General features: G+C 37.8%; 1 protein-coding gene across 1 annotated transcript; it reads left to right on the forward strand.

Moving 5' to 3' along the window:
* The first annotated feature begins 4,786 nt into the window (after window positions 1-4,786).
* LOC144957655 (uncharacterized) lies at window positions 4,787-7,043 on the forward strand. Its single transcript, XM_078888998.1, has 2 exons — window positions 4,787-4,875; window positions 6,503-7,043. Exons 1-2 carry the CDS (start codon window positions 4,787-4,789, stop codon window positions 7,041-7,043), a joined length of 630 nt encoding a protein of 209 aa, XP_078745124.1.
* Window positions 7,044-21,815: the final 14,772 nt, after the last annotated feature.

Consider the following 21,815-nt stretch of genomic DNA (forward strand, 5'->3'; position numbering starts at 1 on the left):
GCGTATTTCACCATTTCATTGGAATGGAAATGAGACTAGCTCTTCAAATGAAAGAATTAGTGTTGAAGAAATGCCACTGATTCTGCTAAAGCCAGATCCAGAAATAGATGCCATTGATCCTGAATCTGAGGTAGTTAAAGATAAAGAAATAATAGAACTCGCAAAATACATTGTTTGTGGAGGAATGCACTGCTTGGAATAAGAACATTCCACATAAAGGAAGAATTTTATCAAAGTTCATTAAATCAAAAAGAACTATGTCATACATGCAAAGAAAATTGAAAAAGCCAGCCTTGGCAGTATTCTTTTTTTCCCAATAATAACAACAACATCATCAACAACAACAACAATGATGATAATAATAATAATAATAATAATAATAATAATAATAATAAAATAATAATAATAATAATAATAATAATAATATTAATAATAATAATAATAATAATAATAATAATAACTTTATGTCCGACTTACCAACAAGTAGAGTAAGGAAAATAGGGATGAAGTACGTCATCGCCATCGTGCTAAATGCTGTCGTCGACTCAAGCTGGAGAGTGGTAGATGGTTTAACTGACAATATCTCTTCTTTTTATAATCGTTTGAAGGCCACGCAGAACAAAAAAAATTACATGCGCAAACACACACACACACACACACGCAAACAGACCCACGCACACATACACACACATACATACACATACACACACCTTATCTATCTCTCTCTGCCTCCCCCACCCCCCTCTCTCTCTCTCTCTCTCTCTCTCTCTGTCTCTCTCGCTCTCTATCTATCTATATATCTCTATCTATATATCTATCTATCTATCTATCTATCTATCTCTCTCTCTCTCTCTCTCTCTCTCTCTCTCTCTCTCTCTCTTTCCCTCTCCTTAGCTCAGTGACTGCCAAGATTTTCAACATTGCAAAGGTTTAGCCATGTTTTTATTTCACAATGATAATAAAACTTCAAAAATGAATCAAACGTGTTTCTGTTGTTAATCAAATGATACCATTTGTATTGTTGCACTTTAATTCTGGATTGCACAGTAATATTTTGAAAAGGAAGCAATTTTTTGCCCCCCCCCCCCCGAAGAAAAATATGAATATGAGTCAACACTGCCTTTGACCTCTGTTTTTTTCACAGAAAACAATCACCAATATAAACAGAAGTAGTTTCATACTTTTTTAACTCAACAATACGCTTCAACAGACGTAACGTCACTTCCCTCGTAATGACGCATGGTAAATTACTAACTGGCTCTAAACTATGGGAACGATGGCGGATGCCCTTATGAAATACTTCTATGACGAGCATAAAAGCGCATCCAAACGAACAAATTATAAATCTGATCATGTTTTGACTTTTACACATTCTGATCACAAGACATATGAAAAGTTTTAGCCAGCGCGAAGAATAAAATGTACCGATTTTATTTGCTTAGAACCACGATGGCCGCTGTTGCTGAGCGACGTGACATCAGACTATTGAGTCCAATTACAATGTTTGATTTCGTTTCTCCATTATGTTTTGAAACTAAAAGAAAAATTACCAGGTTATCGATTACTTCGGCTTGCTAGAAATAATGTCAAGAATAAAACGTACCCCAACAGATTTGATATGAAATGAACGACAGGAAAATGAATTACCTCGCCGTTAAGCCTACATAGACGTTCCGTTTTGTACAGGTGACGGGCTCGTCTGGGTTGGTCTGACCCAAATCATTAGTCAGTCGCACAGGAGTTTTGCCCACATATTATGTGAGGTTTTGATGCTCAAGTGCGTCTCAAATATCACAACGGATTGGCCTTGAACCTCTGGAAAAGAGAAGAAAGATATATAAACTTAAATTGTTCCACAAGATCTACTACAAAATTCGTGCCTTAAACTTCCAAAGGACATCAAAGATATCGGCACAAGAAATACGAGGGACACACAGCAAGAGTAACCATCCCAACATCAAAAACAGACGCCCACATGTATTCGTTTTTCCCTTCCACTGCCCGACTATGGAATAGCCTCCCAGCTGAAGTGGCTGAAAATGGTTGCCAACATGCCTTCACGCGATTGCTAGAGTGCACAACGTGACTTTTTAATCTATGTGTTTGTTTTTTTTTGTTTTTTTTTTTAAATTAGTATTATGTGCAAAGTTTTAGCAAGTTTAAAATGTAAAACCCTACAAACTGTGGAGTGATCCTCGACAATATTGGAGGTTTCCACAAGACGAAGAAGAAGAAGAAGAAGAAGGTATTACACGCTGACCGTCAACGGTCCCAGTCACGGCCCTCTATTCTATGTTTCGTCTTGCTCACAATAGTAATTACTTCTCACTAAATTATATGAATCAAACTATTGAAGGTTTTCTCAAAACTTGTTTTTTACACTCTCCCTAATTCAAACGGTCATATCTCGGCAATAAACAATGATAATTTTCTAAATTTGGTATCAAATTTCAAAGCACAAAATAAACTGTGTGTGGGTACCAAAAGCCCAAAATTGAAAAATCCGACTTAATACCGTTTCGAGGCGGAGGGTCACATTAATTACGAGTCCGATTCAATGTCTCAACCCGCTCCTTACCAAATACCGGAAAAAAGTCACATTTGTTATGAGTACGATTCAATGTCTTAACCCGCTCCTTACTAACTACCGGAAAATCGTCACATTTGTTACGATTACGATTCAATGTCTTAACCCGCTCCTTACCAACTACCGGAAAATAGTCACATTTGTTACGAGTACGATTCAATGTATTAACCCGCTCCTTACCAACTACCGGAAAATAGTCACATTTGTTACGAGTACGATTCAATGTATTAACCCGCTCCTTACCAACTACCGGAAAATCGTCACATTTGTTACGAGTACGATTCAATGTCTTAACCCGCTCCTTACCAACTACCGGAAAATCGTCACAATTGTTACGAGTACGATTCAATGTATTAACCCGATCCTTACCAACTACCGGAAAATCATCACATTTGTGACGAGTACGATTCAATGTCTTAACCCGCTCCTTACCAACTACCGGAAAATCGTCACATTTGTTACGAGTACGATTCACTGAAAACTTTTCTAAATCAGACTTGTTTTGTACATCAACAAATAAATAATAAAAAATCTTTGTTTTAAAAAGCTTGTTAAGCAAAATCGGTTTATTAGATTTTTCAAATGGCTCAAGAATTTAGCCCCGCTATATCTTTCTGAACTTATAAACCTTAAGTCTCAAACCATACGCCTTTCACCATCACGCGACTCCACTTTATTTTATGTACCAAAAAGTAAGTGAAAATCTTTTGGGGATAACTCTGGAATATCTTAATCCAATAAATTAGAGAAATCAAGAATATCCCAAACTTAAAATCTGCTTTAAATGACTACTTTTGAAAATGCAAGTTGTAATATTTATATACTATTATATAAGCCATTTGTGTTTTGTTCCAATATTTTTTTGACTATACATAGGTTCGTAACGTATATATATATATATATATATATATATATATATATATATATATATATATATATATATATATATATATATATATAACAACAGAGACAACGCAGTAAAAGGCCAGATACTCATTTTACACCTGAGTACGGTGACCGAATATGCGTAAAGAGCCTTTTGCTAGGACTCAAATATGCGCTCAAATCCAGAACCATCCAATCCAAAACTAGTATCATACGACAAGACCACATAGCCGATCAATAGAACCAACACAGAAAACTATGTGTAAACTCAAACGATCGAGAAAATCGTGTGATATCTAGTCACCTATTTGGCAGTATATAGACAATAACAATGACCAGAGGGAGGTCGATTTCTTTCACGTTATTGTTTATAAACTACCAACCATGTTTGTCCAAGCGGTTTAATTGGTCAAAAGTCTCTCAGTTAATAGTGTCAGTACGTGGCCTTCGTTAACTGATGGCCGGACAATGACTAACAAATGACGTCAAAAGTCAAGTCTTCCGACACTGACTAACAATGACGTCAAAAGACAAGTCTTTGGCCACAAAAGAAAACAAATCGTGAGTTGTACTCAATAGTTCAACGAATGGGATCACTTGTTTCCTTGACCACTACTAACGACAACTAACTAGGCGGTCCACAATCCTAAAAATGACATCAATATATGGGTCTTAGTGAGTTTTAGTGTCTGGCTATAAGTTAACAATAGCGACGGACAGGCAAAGCAGAAAGAAAATATATAAATTTCTTTTAAAAACATGATTGTTTGTTTTCTATTAGATTTTACGAAACAAATTTTAATTTTCGATGACATCATCACTATGTCTGATGAATCTAATAATACAAGCAGCAAACCATCTTCATGTCAATTGTAAACAACATGCAACATTTGGTGACGATTGGTCTAGTGGCTTTTACAGCCTTAGTTTTATAAAAAATCTAATTAGCCAAAATATATTATAAGATTATTATAGTGTTTAGGTTTTGAAAATCGTATGCTGTGAAGGGCATCAATATGATAAAAGTATTAACAACTAACCTTCCCCGTCATGCTTGAATATATAGACAACCTTCCTTTAAAGCGACCACCCCGTTCCCTCAATATTTCATTTTCCTGAAAAGGTGTGTACATAAATTGTGAATAATGGGTGAAATTTCAGAGTTGCATAAGTTATGGTCCGGTGGTTAGAGGCTTCTAAACTTGTTCAGATTTCCTCGCACACGCCAGGGTTTTCGTTTTGCGTCTTACATCGTATGTTCCAAAGGGTATCTATCTATCTAATACAAGTATTAACAACGGACCTTTTTCATCCATGCTTGAATGTATTGACATCATTTTTATAAGCATCAGGCCGTTTTTTCTAGGAATCTCTGCAAACGTCCTCATCTCCCTCTTGACGACGTGAGCCCTTAGAATCTCGTAGATGATGACGAAAACAATGAAGAGTTTGAGAAGTGTTAAATACAATATGGGAAAGGGGGGAGGGTTACTGATAATTGTTCAGGTGGTAGAGCACTCGCTACCCACTACAGGCAAAGGGACCAAGGTCGATCCCGACTGCAGTTGAGATATTTATCCGACCCCCCCCCCTGCGGCCTACCTAGAAGCAAATGGTTAGATTGATCTGTTAGATCTCGCGGAAAGTACCTTGGGATAGACAAGCGTCCCATCCAAAAGGTAGCAATCAATTGCTATTGTCCGTTTCACGCTATAGAAATCGGGATAAATTTAGCTCCATGGGCCTTACGTCTCTGAAGGACCACTACAAAATACATTACAGATTTTAAAACTCAGAAAAATCACGTTTGAACTGTTAATTGTCGTACTCTAGAAAGAGACGCGTAAAATAAATTTCGCCAAAAAACTCGTCCTTCAAATATTGATCGAATTAAATATTACCCTCATCTTGGCAAAAACTCTCAAAACTGGGTCACCAAAAACCGCAACTTGGGCGCAACAACAGGATTTTATTTTTGAAGTCATCGATATATATAGGCACGTGAATTCAAGTGTACTTTTTCTCCGTCTTCGCCTAATCCTCCTACTCCTCCTCCTCCTCCTCCTCATCATCATCATCCTTCTCATCTTCCTCCTCCTCATCGTCATCTTCATCATCCTCATCGTCGTTCTTCTCATCCTCCTCATTATCATCATCATCATTTTCCCCTGTTATTATTATTATTATTATTATTATTATTATTATTATTATTATTATTATTATTATTATTATTATTATTATTATTATTATTATTATTATTATTATTATTATTATTATTATTATTATTATTATTATTATTATTATTATTATTATTATTATTATTATTATTATTATTATTATTATTATTATTATTATTATTATATTTATTATTATTATTATTATTATTATTATTATTATTATTATTATTATTATTATTATTATTATTATTATATTATTATTAATTATTATTATTATTATTATTATTATTATTATTATTATTATTATTATTATTATTATTATGGGTAGAATACATAGGCGAACTGTACAATGATCCAAATAGAAATGAACCACCACTGAAATTCAAAGAACCATTAAGCGGACCAAACATCACCAAAAGTGAAATTGAACATGCCATGGAACGAATGAGGGATGGTAAAGCAACAGGCCCTGATGAAATATCTGTAGAGGTATTAAAAAGCCTAGGAGATCTAGCAATTGATGAACTTCACATAATATTCAACAATATTGTAGTGTTATACATTGTTAATATGTTATGTTGCGAGCTTTAGTAAAATTTTGTTATTTATTGTTATTTTGCAGTTGTTACCCTAAAAGTAATTTTGTCAACTGAATAAAGTTACAGTGGTGACCCCGACGTCAGGATTGAACACACCCTTCCTTCAACATGTCAAACAATCAGGATACCCATGAAGCCAACGCAGTGTCCATCAAACTACCAACCTTTTGGCCCCAAAGAGCTCAAATTTGGTTCGTTCAGGCCGAGGCACAATTCACAATTAAATGAATCACAGCTGACGTAACTAAATACAGTTATGTCACATCATCCCTCGACCAAGACACTGCCACCAGAGTTCTCGACATCCTGACCAACCCACCAAGCACTAACAAATATGAAACCCTCAAACAAAGACTCATAGACAATTACAAACTTTCTGAAAGAGAAGCCGCATCTCGCATCTTAGACATTGGTGGTCTGGGTGATTCCAAACCAAGCGAACTATTGGACAAAATGCTTGCCATAGTCCCTCCAGGACAAGAACCAGGATTCCTTTTTAAGGAAGTTTTTTTACGTCAACTACCAGCAGAAGTCCAATCCTTGGTAACTCAACAGGATTATCCGACCCTCCGGGACCTGGCCAAAGCGGCAGACAAACACTTTATGTCCACCGGAGCTACCATTAATGCAACAATGAAAGGAGGCAAACACAACAAACGAGATGGACCACGCCATCAACACAGTAAGACACCCGACCCGGATTTGTGTTGGTACCACCAACAATTCGGCAAACAGGCTACAAAATGCACCACTCCTTGCAAATTTTCGGAAAACTGGACAGCCGGCCACCTATAAGCAATATGGTGGCCGGCTCCAAGGACAACCTTCTGTTTGCATATGATAAACAATCTGGCCGCAACTTTCTGATCGATACAGGAGCTGAGATCAGTGTGTTACCGGCTTCAACAAACGACCTTCGCCGCGGACAACACGGGTTCCCGTTAGCAGCCGCCAATGGTACACTCATCAAATCATATGGACAACGTAAACTGTCCTTACACATAGGATCACACCAGTATGAATGGACATTTACACTGGCAGCCGTCAACAGACCAATTTTGGGGGCAGATTTCCTTCGGGCTCATTCACTACTCGTCGATCTGAAGGGCAATCGCCTAATGCACAGCGGCACCTATGCTTCAGTCTCACTCATGACTTCACAGCATACAGCCCCACACATCTCAATCATCACAACTGACAATGAGAATCAGTTCACTCAGCTGTTATCTACACGGCCAGCACTCACTTCGCCCACGTTTTCATGTCCCACAACAAAGCATTCTGTGGAACACCATATAACCACAACGGGCCCTCCGGTACACTCAAAAGCACGCCGTCTGGCACCAGACAAACTAGCAGTAGCAAAATCGGAGTTTGACAACATGGAGTCTCTAGGAATCGTACGTCGTTCCAACAGTCCGTGGGCATCGCCTCTACATGTGGCACCTAAACCCAACGGAGGTTGGAGACCATGTGGAGACTACCGCAGGTTAAACGGTTTTACTACTCCAGATCGCTACCCGATTCCTCACATACAAGACCTCTCAGCAAGACTATCAGGTTGCAAAATCTTCTCAAAAGTCGACCTCATTCGCGGTTACCATCAGATCCCAGTCCACGAGCAGGACATCCCCAAGACAGCAATCATAACCCCATTTGGCCTCTATGAATTCCTCCGGATGCCCTTTGGGTTAAAAAACGCTGCACAGACTTTCCAGAGACTGATGGACACAGTTTGTCAGGGTTTGGACTTCACATTTGTTTACCTTGATGACATCCTCATAGCTAGCAAAAATGCAGAAGAACACAAAAAACAATTGAATGCCCTTTTTGATAGGCTAGAGAAATATGGATTAGTGGTGAATTCAGACAAGTGCATTTTCGGGGTGAAAGAGATTGATTTCCTTGGACACAGGATCAGTGGTCACGGAGCAACTCCTCTTCCAGCGAAAGTGGAGGCAATTCGCTCATTCCCCACCCCTACAACAACATCAGGCCTACAGGAATTTGTTGGCATGGTCAATTTCTACCACCGTTTCGTGCCAGCAGCAGCTCAACTAATGCAACCACTTTACAAGGCATTGGCTGGTCAAACAAAAAAATCTGCACCCCTTCAATGGACAAATACCCTACAACACGCTTTCAAGTCAACAAAAGAAGCCTTGGCCCAAGCAACTATGTTGTCCCACCCGCAGACATCAGCTCCTACTTCACTGACAGTAGACGCTTCTGATATAGCGATGGGGGAGTACTAGAACAAAACATTGACGGCCAATGGAAACCTCTCGCCTTTTTCAGCCGCCAGCTTCGTCCTCCGGAACAGAAATACAGCGCTTTTGATCGGGAGCTCCTGGCTGTCCACTGTGGCGTTCGGCATTTCCGTTACTTCTTGGAAGGACGAATATTCACCATTTTCACGGATCATAAACCACTAACATTTGCAATGAACAAGGTTTCAGAACCATGGTCCGCACGCCAACAACGACAACTATCTGCCATCTCAGAATTCTCAACTGATATCCAACACATATCAGGAAAAGACAATCCAGTAGCTGATGCGTTGTCAAGAACAACAGTAGAACACGACACCTCAGACGACTTTGGTCTCAGTGCGATTTCTGAGGGAATAGATTATGAGGCCATGGCAACAGCTCAATTGAATGATGAGGAGATCCAATCACTACGCACCTCAGAAACATCCCTGCAACTGAAAGACATTTCTTACGGGACTAATGGCACTACAGTTCTCTGTGACATATCGACCGGAAGAGCACGGCCAGTGGTTCCCAAATCATGGCAACGAAAAATGTTCGACGCCATCCATGGTCTTTCACATCCAGGAATCAGAGCTACCCGCCGACTAATTTCACAGAAAATGGTATGGAAGGGAATGACCAAACAGATCAATGCATGGGCAAAGACCTGCACATCATGCCAAAGCGCAAAAGTACACAGACACACGAGGGCGCCCCTGGGAGAATATGAAAAACCCAGCGGACGTTTCAGCCATGTCAACATCAATTTGGTTGGACCACTGCCCCCCTCACGTGGTTATACATATCTGCTTACGATGGTGGACAGATTTACCAGATGGCCTGAAGCAATACCCATTACCAGTACTGACACAGAAGAAATAGCACGAGCATTCATCGCACACTGGGTTGCTAGATTCGGAGTACCAGAGAACATTTCATCAGACCGAGGACCACAGTTCACTTCACAGTTGTGGTCAAACGTGTGCACACTCCTTGGTACTCAAATCAAACAAACAACAGCTTACCATCCCCAAGCAAATGGATTGGTTGAACGTTTCCACCGCCGCATGAAGGAAGCCGTTCGAGCGAAACTAGAAGGACCAAACTGGATTGATCAACTTCCCTGGGTGATGTTAGGTATACGTACCGCCCCAAAAGAAGACCTCGATACCTCGTCGGCAGAACTCGTATATGGGGCACCTATTACAGTACCTGGAGACTTTGTTCCTGGTCCGGATCCCAACACCAATACTCCTGAAATGTTGAAAAACCTCCTTGAGAAAGTGGGTCAACTTCGTCCAGTTCCTCCGTCCACGCATAAAAAAGCAACAAGCTTCGTACCACGGGACATCAGCAAAGCTAAATACGTGTTCATACGTCATGATGGACATCGAAGACCACTCCAGGCTCCGTACACAGGACCGTATAGAGTTCTAGAAACCGGTGACAAAGTTTTCAAACTACAAGTAGGAAACAAAGAAGACTCAGTCTCAATCGACAGACTAAAACCCGCACACTGTGACATTGATCAACCTGTTCAGGTACATGAACCACCACGAACGGGAAGACCGAAGAAAGCACAGAACACGGGAGAGAATAAAACGGGTGCAACCAACCAGGAGAAACGTATGATCTTTCCTGATGAGGAAACTTTGCAGACCGAATCCAAACGCACTGAAAGGGGACGATTATCCAAACCCCCTGATCGGCTGGATTTATGACAAATGAACAAAAGCTCTGGCGGGAGCTATGTAGTGTTATACATTGTTAATATGTTATGTTGCGAGCTTTAGTAACATTTTGTTATTTATTGTTATTTTGCAGTTGTTACCCTAAAAGTAATTTTGTCAACTGAATAAAGTTACAATATATACAATACTGGGAAAATTCCAGAAGATCTCTGTAACTCTATTTTCATAGCAATACCAAAGAAAGCAGGTGCAGTCAGATGCGAAAATTTTAGAACTATAAGTTTAATAAGCCACATCAACAAAATACTGTTGCGTATAATTATCAACAGGCTAAGGAATAAGATTAACCCCGAAATCGCAGAAGAACAATATGGATTCCAACCTGACAGAGGGACAAGGAACGCAATATACCTCCTCCGTGTTTTAAGTGAAAGAGCTATACAGGTTCAGACCCCACTATACCTCTGTTTTGTCGACTACAAAAAAGCTTTTGATAGAGTACGCCACGAAGAAATACTAAAACAACTGCACTCCATTGGCGCTGATGAGAAAGACCTCAGACTCATGCAAACATTATACTACACCCAGCAGGCATCTATCAAAATCGGAAACTCTACAGGAAATTCCATTCCTATTAAGAAAGGAGTCCGTCAAGGGTGTGTTGCCTCACCAGATCTGTTTAATCTATACCAAGAAACAATCATGAGGGGCATAACTAATATGGAGGGAATAAAAGTAGGAGGTCACAACATAAATAATATAAGATACGCAGACGATACGGTACTCATTGCAACATCAGGAATCCAACTTCAAAAGATTGTTGACAAAGTGGTAGTAGATAGTGAAGCCAAGGGAATGGAAGTGAATATCACCAAAACGGAATGCATGGTAATACAGAAAAACCCCGAAAACAACAACACCTGCAATATAACGATTCACGGCGAGCAACTTACCAACGTAGAAAGTTTTAAATACCTGAATAGATGGAAGATGTAACCGAGACATACGAGCAAGAATAACTCAAGCCAAACAGGCCTTCATGGACCTGGGAAACATTTTGAAAAACAAACAGATGTCGTTCGGGATTAGATTCCGAGTCTTGAAGTGCTACGTGTGGCCAATCTTGTTATACGGATGCGAAAGCTGGACTACAAATGCAGAAACACAAAAGAACATTGAAGCTTTTGAAATGTGGTGCTTGAGAAGGATGCAGAGAATATCGTATACTGCACACAAAACGAACGAAGAAGTGCTAAACCAAACATACCAACAAAGGAAACTAATGCCCTTAATAGTGGATCGACAACTATCCTTTTTCGGACACATAGTAAGGAAAGATAAGAATGAATACCTGGCAAGTTGTGGAAAAATACCTGGTAAACGCGCCAGGGGAGACAAAGAAAAACACTCATAGACCAACTGAAGGGCTTCACCAACCTAACAATCCAAGAGCTATTTGAAAAAGCAAGAGACAGGAGGAATGGAGAGAGATAATTCATGCAGTATCCGAAGCCTGGACCAGCATGGAACCTAGAAGAATAGAAGAAGATTATATTATATTTATTATTATTATTATTATTATTTATTATTATTATTATTATTATTATTATTATTATTATATTATTATATTATTATATTATTATTATTATATTATTATTATATTATTTATTATTATTAATTATTATTATTATTATTATTATTATTTATTATTATATTATTATTATTATTATTATTATTATTATTATTATTATTTATTATTATTATTATTATTATTATTATTAATTATTATTATTATTATTATTATTATTATATTATTATTTATTATTATATTATTATTATTATTATATATTATTATTATTATTATTATTATTATTATTATATTATTATTATTATTATTATTATTATTATTATTTATTATTATTATTATTATTATTATTATTATTATTATTATTATTATTATTATATTATATTATTATTATTATTATTTATTATTATTATTATTATATATTATTATTATTATTTTATTATTACTATTATATTATTATTATCATTATTATTATTATTATCATTATATATTATTATTATTATTATTATTATTATTAATATTATCATTATTATCCAATTTCTTCTCATCCTTCTGGCCTTCCCCAAAACTCATTCTTCTTACTTTTCTGCAACATTTCAAAAGAAAAAAAGAAAACGGAATTGTTTCTATGATAAACCAGAATCATCAAATGAAAGATGGAATAAACTGTCTGCAACACATTGAAGCGCATAGACTGCGCAGTGAATCCGAAAACATGCGTTGGAAAGATACTTTGCGCTTGGCTAAGAAACTCACAACATTGCAATCCGGAAATATAACGAACAAACAGACAAAACTAAGTGTAACCTTAAACGTTTATATTCTGGTTAATACAGTTTAGTGAGAATAACTCATAAACACGGGGTGTTTCCATTTTTCTTCGTGATAATATTGCCGAGATAAAAGAATGTGGCCAAGGTAGATAATCCATGTCAACGATTATGATCTGGTTTATTATCAGTGTTATGTCCCTTGTGTTTAAAATCCTTTCGCAGGTTCTTCGCTTCTCATTTCATATTATCGAACAGAATTTCACCTGGGTGTGTTAGGCACTATTTATTTTTGCCATACTCTTTAAAAAAAAATGTCTAAAAACGTTCCCTATAGGTTTCCACCATATTCCAGGTTTGAGAGTTTTTTACCAAAAAAGTCGAGCTTGTATTTAAAGTAATATCCACTAAACGTGCTCAAAGATCTTTACAAGGGGTCTGGCCAACAGCAACACTTGACATGTAGGTCGAGATATGACGCCTGCTATTCCATATAACCATTTTTTTTCCGGACAGAGACAACGCTGTTAATAATTAAATTCAAGAAATAGTCAAAGGGGGGGGGGGGGTTTGGACATCGGCCTTGTATTGTTATTTGTGCGACTATGTGGTCTTGTGGTACGTCACTCGCTATCGGATCGAAAGTCCTGGGTTTGAGCCTCGCTCGACGCATAGATGAGTCCTTGGAAAAGGCTCTTTACTTACATTCTCTCACCATACTCATGTGTAAAATGAGTACATGGCCGTTAACAGCGTTTTCTCCGTCCAAAGAAATTGTTAATCGTAAAAAGGCCTCATGTCCCGTTCTAATTGTTAAGTGTTGCTGTTGGCCAGGGACCCCTTGTAAAGCGCTTAGATTACGATAAGTGGAAATTGCGTTATAAAAGTTAAATTTATTACTTTTTTAATTTGCCGGTCTGATAACTCGATTTCTTACGACTTAAAGCAAGGTGAAATCAAGCAATGATTATATGAATAAATTAATCTTGACAATGTATAAATAAAAAAATTCAGTAAGTGATAAATAAAAAATAAAGGAATGAACCAATTAAATAAATCCTACAAACTATAAACCTTTTATAAATCCAGCTTGACTTTATTTTTACAGCTCCAAAAACAAAATGATAAAAAAAAATTGATACTGAATATCAGACAACAATTTGACATCTATGAACTGAATGCACGTGGTGTTTTGTTTTTTGCTGTTGATTTTTGCGAGCATTCAAAATCAGATACTGAATAACGCTTTAGCATTATTTAGCATCCAAAACTGAATAGCGGTTTAGCATTATTCATTATCAGATACTGATTAGCGCTGGTCATATTAATAGCACTCCTACCTTCCGCCCACAATACCAAAACGAATTCCAGAAATGATTAAAGAGCGATTGACTTTCCGGCACGAAAAGCTTCTGGAAAGCCTCCTGTTCGGACGACTTCTGAAAAGCTTCGTACATCTCTGAGGGCCTCCGGGTGGCTTGAGAATCCTTTATATGACCTCCGAACGGCTTCTTTAGGTCTCCGGACGGTAATTCTTAGGACTCCTTATTCCACCTGAATAATCTTCTGATGGCAACCAACACTCAACAGATCACACACACAGACACACACACGCACGCACGCACATATTAAAATTATAGGCAATAGATACACATAAATTTTCAACATTATGATCGTCAAATTGATTGGAAGGAACACAGCGTTCCATTCTATGTGAGAGCAAAACAAAAACAACACATCTCACTCACACATGACTGGAACGCCATTTTAAACTTTATCGGTGTACATCGATAATACTCAATGAGGAAAACAAGATTATCAAACATTGACAGGAAAATCACCAGCTCTAGCACACAATAACCAGAACATGGTTGGCATACGTACACCAGAAAATTTTCTAGTACCAGATTCATTTAGAAAAAAATGCCAAACAAAATTTACTGGACTATTTGAATTAATGGGTGTAGGCAATTTATATTTACTATTATATCTCCTATTTACAACTGAGAGGTTTTTTGTCTTTTCAGCAACTGTAGAATAACATTAGAGTGACGTCCCTTCGATCTTGTTGGCTTCAGGAGAAAATGGCGGCGCTGCAATAATAACACACAACAATACTAGCTGGTTTTGACACATCCATAAATATGCAAAGTGTTTACCACATAGTCATTATACAGTTGCCATCTCCGCTAGAAATATGAAAAGCGGACAGCAGCCTTAATTTCTATGTCTTATGGCCAGGAAGAAACGTCAATACCGATTTGAATCGCATGTCTTGAGAACGTATTTTTGTGTGTCCTGGTTTAATATTTTTATCATCTGTTTTGTTGCTGTGAACTGTTTTTATGCCCAACGAGACACTGTGGGTTTGTGAGTTTTGGGAGTTGTGTCTTCTTGTATGTTTGTGGATACTGACTATCATTTCTCTTCGTCTCTCCTAACGTGTGCGGGTGGTCGATGTCACGTCACTAAATACAGCATTTGTGTATTAATTGTATATGTTTAAATGAAAATGAGAGATAGAGAGACAGAGAGAGACAGAGAGAGGGAGGGTAGGACAGACAGTATATAAATAATGCAACCGGGGATAAAGCGATCCATAAAGCGAGAGAGAGAGAGAGAGAGAGAGAGAGAGAGAGAGAGAGAGAGAGAGATAGAATGGAAATTTCCAAAAGTTATAATGAAATCCTTTGTCATACTCCATATCCACGAACGTGCTAAAAGGATTACATGTTTTAGGCTATTCGCAATGATGATTTTTTTAAATGCTACTAGTAGGTCCAGTAAATCGTTTATTCATCCTGATCCTTTGTTTTTCAAAGGTAAATCCGAATGAATCAATCAAATAAATGCACAAATAAGCAGTCTTCATCCTCCTCTTCCTCCTCCTCTACCTCGTCATCTTCTTCTTCTTACTATTCTTCTTCTTCTTCTTCTTCTTCTTCTTCTTCTTCTTCTTCTTCTTCTTCTTCTTCTTCTTCTTCTTCTTCTTCTTCTTCTTCTTCTTCTTCTTCTTCTTCTTCTTCTTCTTCTTCTTCTTCTTTCTTCTTATTATTATTATTATTATTATTATTATTATTATTATTATTATTATTTTATTATTATTATTATTATTATTATTATTATTATTATTATTATTATTATTATTATTATTATTATTATTATTATTATTATTATTATTATTATTATTATTATTATTATTATTATTATTATTATTATTATTATTATTATTATTATTATTATTATTATTATTATTATTATTTTATTATTATTATTTTTATTATATTATTATTATTTATTATTATTATTATTATTATATATTATTATTATTATTATTATTATTATTATTATTATTATTATTATCATTATTATTATTAAGTCAAATGGTCTATTTCATTTCAAACAAGGAAGTTTGCATGATTCTACAGGAATATATCACAACAACTGGAGACAAGACCTTTTTCTATCATCAATATCATTTCTATTTAACAGCGATAATACTCAATTAGGAAACCAAGATTATCAAACATTGAAAGGAAAATCACTCAGTTCTAGCACACAATAACAAAAACATGGTTGGCATATGTCTAGACAGCAGACAATTTTCTAGTACCAGATTAAGTTATGAAAAAAATGCCAAACAAAATTTACTGGACTATTTAAATTAATTGAGCTAAGCAATGATATTTACTAGGATTCCCAAATGAGAGTGTTTTCTTTCCCTTTGGCAACTGTAGAACAGCATTAGATTGACTTCCCTTCGTTCTTGTTGGCTAAGGGGGAAAATGGCGGCGTTAGCAAGAATAACAAATAACAACACTAGCTTGTTTTGACACATCCGTAAATATGCAAAGTGTTTACCATAGTCATAGTACAATTGCCAGTTCCGATAGAAGTATGACAAGAAGACAGCAGCCTTAATTTCTATGTCTTATGACCAGGAGTAATCGTCAATACCGATTTGAATCGCATGTGTTGAGAACATATTTTTGTGTGGTCAGGTGTATTGTTTTGTTGCAATGAACTGTCTTTATGAACTGTTTTTATGTCTGTGAAGCACTGTGGGTCCGTGAGTTTTGGGTGGTGTCCCTTGTTGATATGTTTGTAACGTTGTTACCTGCTATAAAAAGCCCAGTCAGTCTCTGTCTTCTTCAATCTCTTTGCTCGTTTGAATTGTGGATACTGACCACATCGGGACTAAAAAGAAAATGTGGAGACGTGAAACTTAGTGTCTCCTTCCATGGTTGGGTGTTCAATGTCAAGTCACTAAACGTAACATTGGTGTATATGTGTTTAAATAAAATACACTTACTTCCTGCCTGTTATATAAATTGTACAAACACCAAAAGTCTGAGAGAATTTAGTGAGAATATAGAAAGCTGGGAAAGCCGTGTCAAATTTCAATTGTATCACATGTAAACATGATGAGTGAGAGGATGGTTACAGAAATGATACGGCCTGGGATATATACACACCGTCTGCTATTAAAACCTATTTAAAGAGAGAGAAAGAGAGAGAGAGAGAGAGAGAGAGAGAGAGATGGATGGTAGGGTAGACAGATATATAAATAATGAGAAGGAGGATGAAATGTGCGATCGTGAGAGAGGGAGAGAGAGAGAGAGAGAGAGAGATAGAGAGAGAGAGAAAGAGAGAGAGAGAGCAGAAGATAATTGGAAATCTCCATGAAGTTATAATGAAAGCCTTTGTCATAGTCCAAAACCGTATTGATGGTAAGGCAGACCGAAACTACTGATGATGTTAGAAAGAGGGCCAAAGAACAGAACAAAAAGAACGGGTTCAAGAACTGAACCCTGGGGAAACCCACGATCAAGAATGATTTCCTGAGATATATATTCATCCACCGTAATAATAATCTCCTTCCTCTTCTTCTTCTTCTTCTTCTTCTTCTTCTTCTTCTTCTTCTTCTTCTTCTTCTTCTTCTTCTTCTTCTTCTTCTTCTTCAATGAGTGAAGATTAGCATACTGCTTCACCCTTACCAGTAACAATGGCTGTCACATTCAACAACTCTCTAAGCCCTCGAATACAAATAGTCAGAATTGAGTCGATTTCAAGTTACAGTCGAATTCATATACTGGAGAATAATTTGAAGCCAAGCCGTGCCATCCAAGGAGATCTTATGCCTGCCCGGTGTGTGAGGAAGAGAATGATTTTCTCGTTAAAATATCGAAAATGAAAATCATTCATTTCCACGCCCACTAAACTGGAAAACTGGTTTGGCCTGGGGATATTACTTGCGGTCTTGCCTTTCAAAGATGAAATGTAAATCTCTAGTCTTGCTTATCAGTTGACTCTGAATGATAAATATAAAAATGGTTAGGTAATATAGAATTGGCATTCCTGAGTACAGTGAAAATATGTTTAAACTCTCTCGAGTTCATATAAACAAAAAATTGAACAAATTTGTTTGACTTTTAATCAAAGATTAGTCGAGAGAGTTAATTGTTTAAATTGAACACATTTAGTGATAGCAGTAGAAGAATGTTATAATTTCTTGAATTCTATTTCGTTTAATTCCAAGCTATCCGATGTCAAAAGAAATATATCAGAGCATTTCAGTCCATGGAATCTTGATTTTATATCGCTTTCCCTAACATTTAACCGGCAATAATAACTAAGAAGACTTATTTTACTCACGTGTGATAACAAAGCCAGAGTTTGTTCCAATGACACATGTCTTGCTAAAGTCGTTGCAGAGCACGTACTGTGTGCTGTAAATATATTTGTGTTCACACAAGCTGATGTTAAAACTCCTTTAAGGAGCGACAATAAAAATGATGAATTTTGACCCAGTTTTCTAAAATTAGATTTTGGTGGGATGTTGTCATGTGATAATTTGTCTGCATAAAATAAAATGCATGAGAACTTCATCTTCAGTTTTTTTCGACTCAAAATAACGTATTTTGTGACCCATAGTATGGTTAAATCCTGCCCATATTTAGTTTCAGTGGACTGATTTCATGAAAGAATACCTAATGATCTTTATAACTAAGTAAAGGCAAAAAGATATCAATGAAAACTAAAAACTCTCCTCTATCTTCAACAACCAATCACTTTGTTCTTAATTATGTCACAATCCAATCAGAGAGCGAGAGGAGAGTTTTTCCTTGAACTCGTTTACTTTGACTTTTAAATGCGTTTTTCTCAAAACTGCAATTTTCGTCACTTAAAAACCTCAGTTTTCAACCAATCTTCTTCAAATTTTCTACAAATGTGTGTCATACAAATACGCAGGTCCTCTAGTAGCTGGATTATTGAAAAAAAAATTATGAGTTTTTTGAAATTATGTAACTTTTTTCAAGGGGAATAATCGAGTAATAACTTTGAACTTAATTGTTAAAGTTTATAATTAAAAAATAAAAAATCGGGCTCCTAGAGCCTTTTTCTTTTCTTTTTATCTACTTGTGACCAACATATTATGGCAATCGGTTGATAAACAAAAAAGCCTTTGACTTTTTAATATTTGTTGTTTATTTTCCAATATGGCGTTGTTTTCATAGCAACGGGCAACTTTTTTCGAAAATAATTATATGCAATCGCCCTTCCCAAACATATATTATGACTGTGCATAGAAGTTTATGATATTTCATCAAATTTAATAAAATGACCCTTTAGTGTCGCTCCCACCCCCCCACCCCCCCCCTATCGGACAATGTACTACGAGCAATAGATTAAAATGGTTTAAATAAGAAATCAATCATTGGTTCGATTGTCTCAAATCCTTTGACAGGCAGGTATTTATTTGAGGTGAGAAATAATAAATAAACGTTCATACGAAAATGATTTAAATTTATTTGGTAAATAATAATTTTTAGATGCAGAGCTTTTAAAATATATGACTATACAATAACACATCTATCTTTTTAGACCCAAACATCCTCAACATTTATATTATGTATAGCATTTCCTCTTTTTGCTGTTAAAAGACTCAACAGCATTACCAATCTTAGCGTTAATTGTTTTAAAGACACACAACAAACATCTGGTCATTCCCTAATATAATTTATGACGTCATCAACATGCCTCGTCTTCGTGTGTTTAGGTAGAATTGGTCTTTTGTTGTAAACACCTCAAAGAAGCCTGGCAACAGTTTCATGTTTCCATAATTATAATAGCCAAGAGAAGACAAATAACTTGGCACTGCACTTTTAGCCAAATTAATTGTATTATAGCTAGATCCTTTTGCAAATGAACTAGAAAGAAAATGAGCAAATACTCCGATTGACACAGCGGTGTGTTGTGGAGAATTCACATATTCTAGACATTTGATTATATATGTATAGTTGGATTTCATGATGTTTTCCCTCTATTAATGTAGAGTTAAAACAACCGAATTATTATCTAAATCTGACAATTAATATTATGAAAGACCGAAACTTTGAAAACAAGAAGGTCTAGCTTCATTCTTAAAATTGAGCTTGTGTGCTATTCCTGGAGATGAGGAAGAAGTGGAAGGTCCCTTCCGTGTTGTAGGCAGCAGCTTCTTATGGTTCACACTATTATGTTATGACGATCGACCCAATCAGCAAAGTCCGGTCCGCATTCGTGCACCGTCGCGAACCCGCCCGGTAGCATCGTCACAACACACCTTTCGACTAGATGCTCTGCCGTTTCGGGTTCTTGCCCACAGCGTGGACATAAAGGACAGGAAGTTAGACCCCACTGATGTAACGCACCGGCCGTTAGGCAGCTCCTCGACCGAAGCCGATTCGCAGCTACCCAGTGTCTCCTCTTACTGGTATCAAAGCCTGGCAACTTCTCACCAAGCTTAGAGGAGTGTAGGTCCCCGCCCCCACGAGGGATTGAATTCGTCCAAACCGACTTCCATCTCGTATGTGCAGCTCTGTCCGTAGTCAGGGATTCTGCGTACAAGGGTTGCCGGGACTTATTTCGGCTCGAAACGGGGGCACCGTTCATTATGCGCATGAGAGGGGTATCCCCATTCCCTCTCTCTTTGATCTTACTCAGCCAGTTTCCCGTAATGGTCTCCCTCCGGACATCGGGGGGCTGGATCGCTGCCATCACCGGGCCCCATTCTCTAGGGGTTGTTGCTAGCGTTCCCGACACTATGTGCATCGACTTGCGAAGTTTTACATCCACCTTCTCAACGTTTCTGCTTCTACCCCACACTGGAGCGCAATACTCCGCGGTGGAATAGCATAGTGCCAGGGCGGATGTTCTCAGGAGCGCTTGGCTAGCGCCCCAAGTCGATCCCGCCAGCTTCCTCAGAAGACTATTCCGCTTCTCTATCTTCCGGGCAACCCCTTCGAGATGAACCCGATAGGTAAGGCTGCGATCCAGCGTCACCCCTAGGTATTTTGGACGCGGCTCATATGGGAGTGGCTGGTCCCCGACTAGGACATTCAGTTTACGGGTGTGCCAACCACTGCATAAGTGAAATGCAGTGGCCACGGTTTTTTGAAGTGTTCATCTTCAGGTACCACTTGTCAAAGTAGGATTTGAGTCTGGTGACGTCCTCGCTGAGTACGCTCTCGAGACGGGTCCACACTTTACTCTGAGTAACGAGTGCCCAGTCGTCTGCGTATCCCAGCCTCAGGGAGGAAGTGTTCGGCATATCGCTAATGTAAACGTTAAACAACATTGGCGCAAGTACCGACCCCTGAGGGACCCCATTCTTCAATTTCCTAACTTTGCTCGTGGCGTCTCCCAGCGCGACGTGGAATTGCCTTTCCCCTAAGATCGAAGAGAACAACTTCAAGGTCTTTTTGCACCTTATGATTTTTGCAAGTTTGAGCATTAACCCATCGCACCAGACCGTATCGTACGCCGCTGATAGGTCTATAAACACAGCACCTGTTTGCTGTTTTCTCTCGAACCCGTGCTCAATATGCTCTGTAAGGGCAATGACCTGCTCCGTGGTGCACCTCCCTTCCCTGAAGCCTGCCTGCTCAGGTGGCAGGGCAGCGTCTAGGACCGGCCCCCATCGGTTTAATAGAACACGCTCCAACAGTTTGTAAAGACAGCTCAGCAGCGATATGGGTCTGTAACTGTCTGCCTCCTTCGCCGGCTTCCCTGGCTTCAGGATGGCAACTATCTTCGCATGCTTCCACACTTGTGGAAGCTTTCCGTTTGCAAGGATGTCAGACATTGCCTCTGCTAGCCAGGCCCGTGCCCTGGGGCCCAGATGCGTCACCATATCGGGATATACACCATCTATCCCAGCTGCTTTGCCGTTCTTCACTTCGCTAATGGCTGCACCCACTTCTCGGGGACTGAACGGGGCCGTC

Source organism: Berghia stephanieae, chromosome 12, assembly GCF_034508935.2.
Source record: "Berghia stephanieae isolate SIO BIC M18660-M18661 chromosome 12, UCSD_Bste_1.3, whole genome shotgun sequence".
Taxonomy (NCBI): domain Eukaryota; kingdom Metazoa; phylum Mollusca; class Gastropoda; order Nudibranchia; family Aeolidiidae; genus Berghia; species Berghia stephanieae.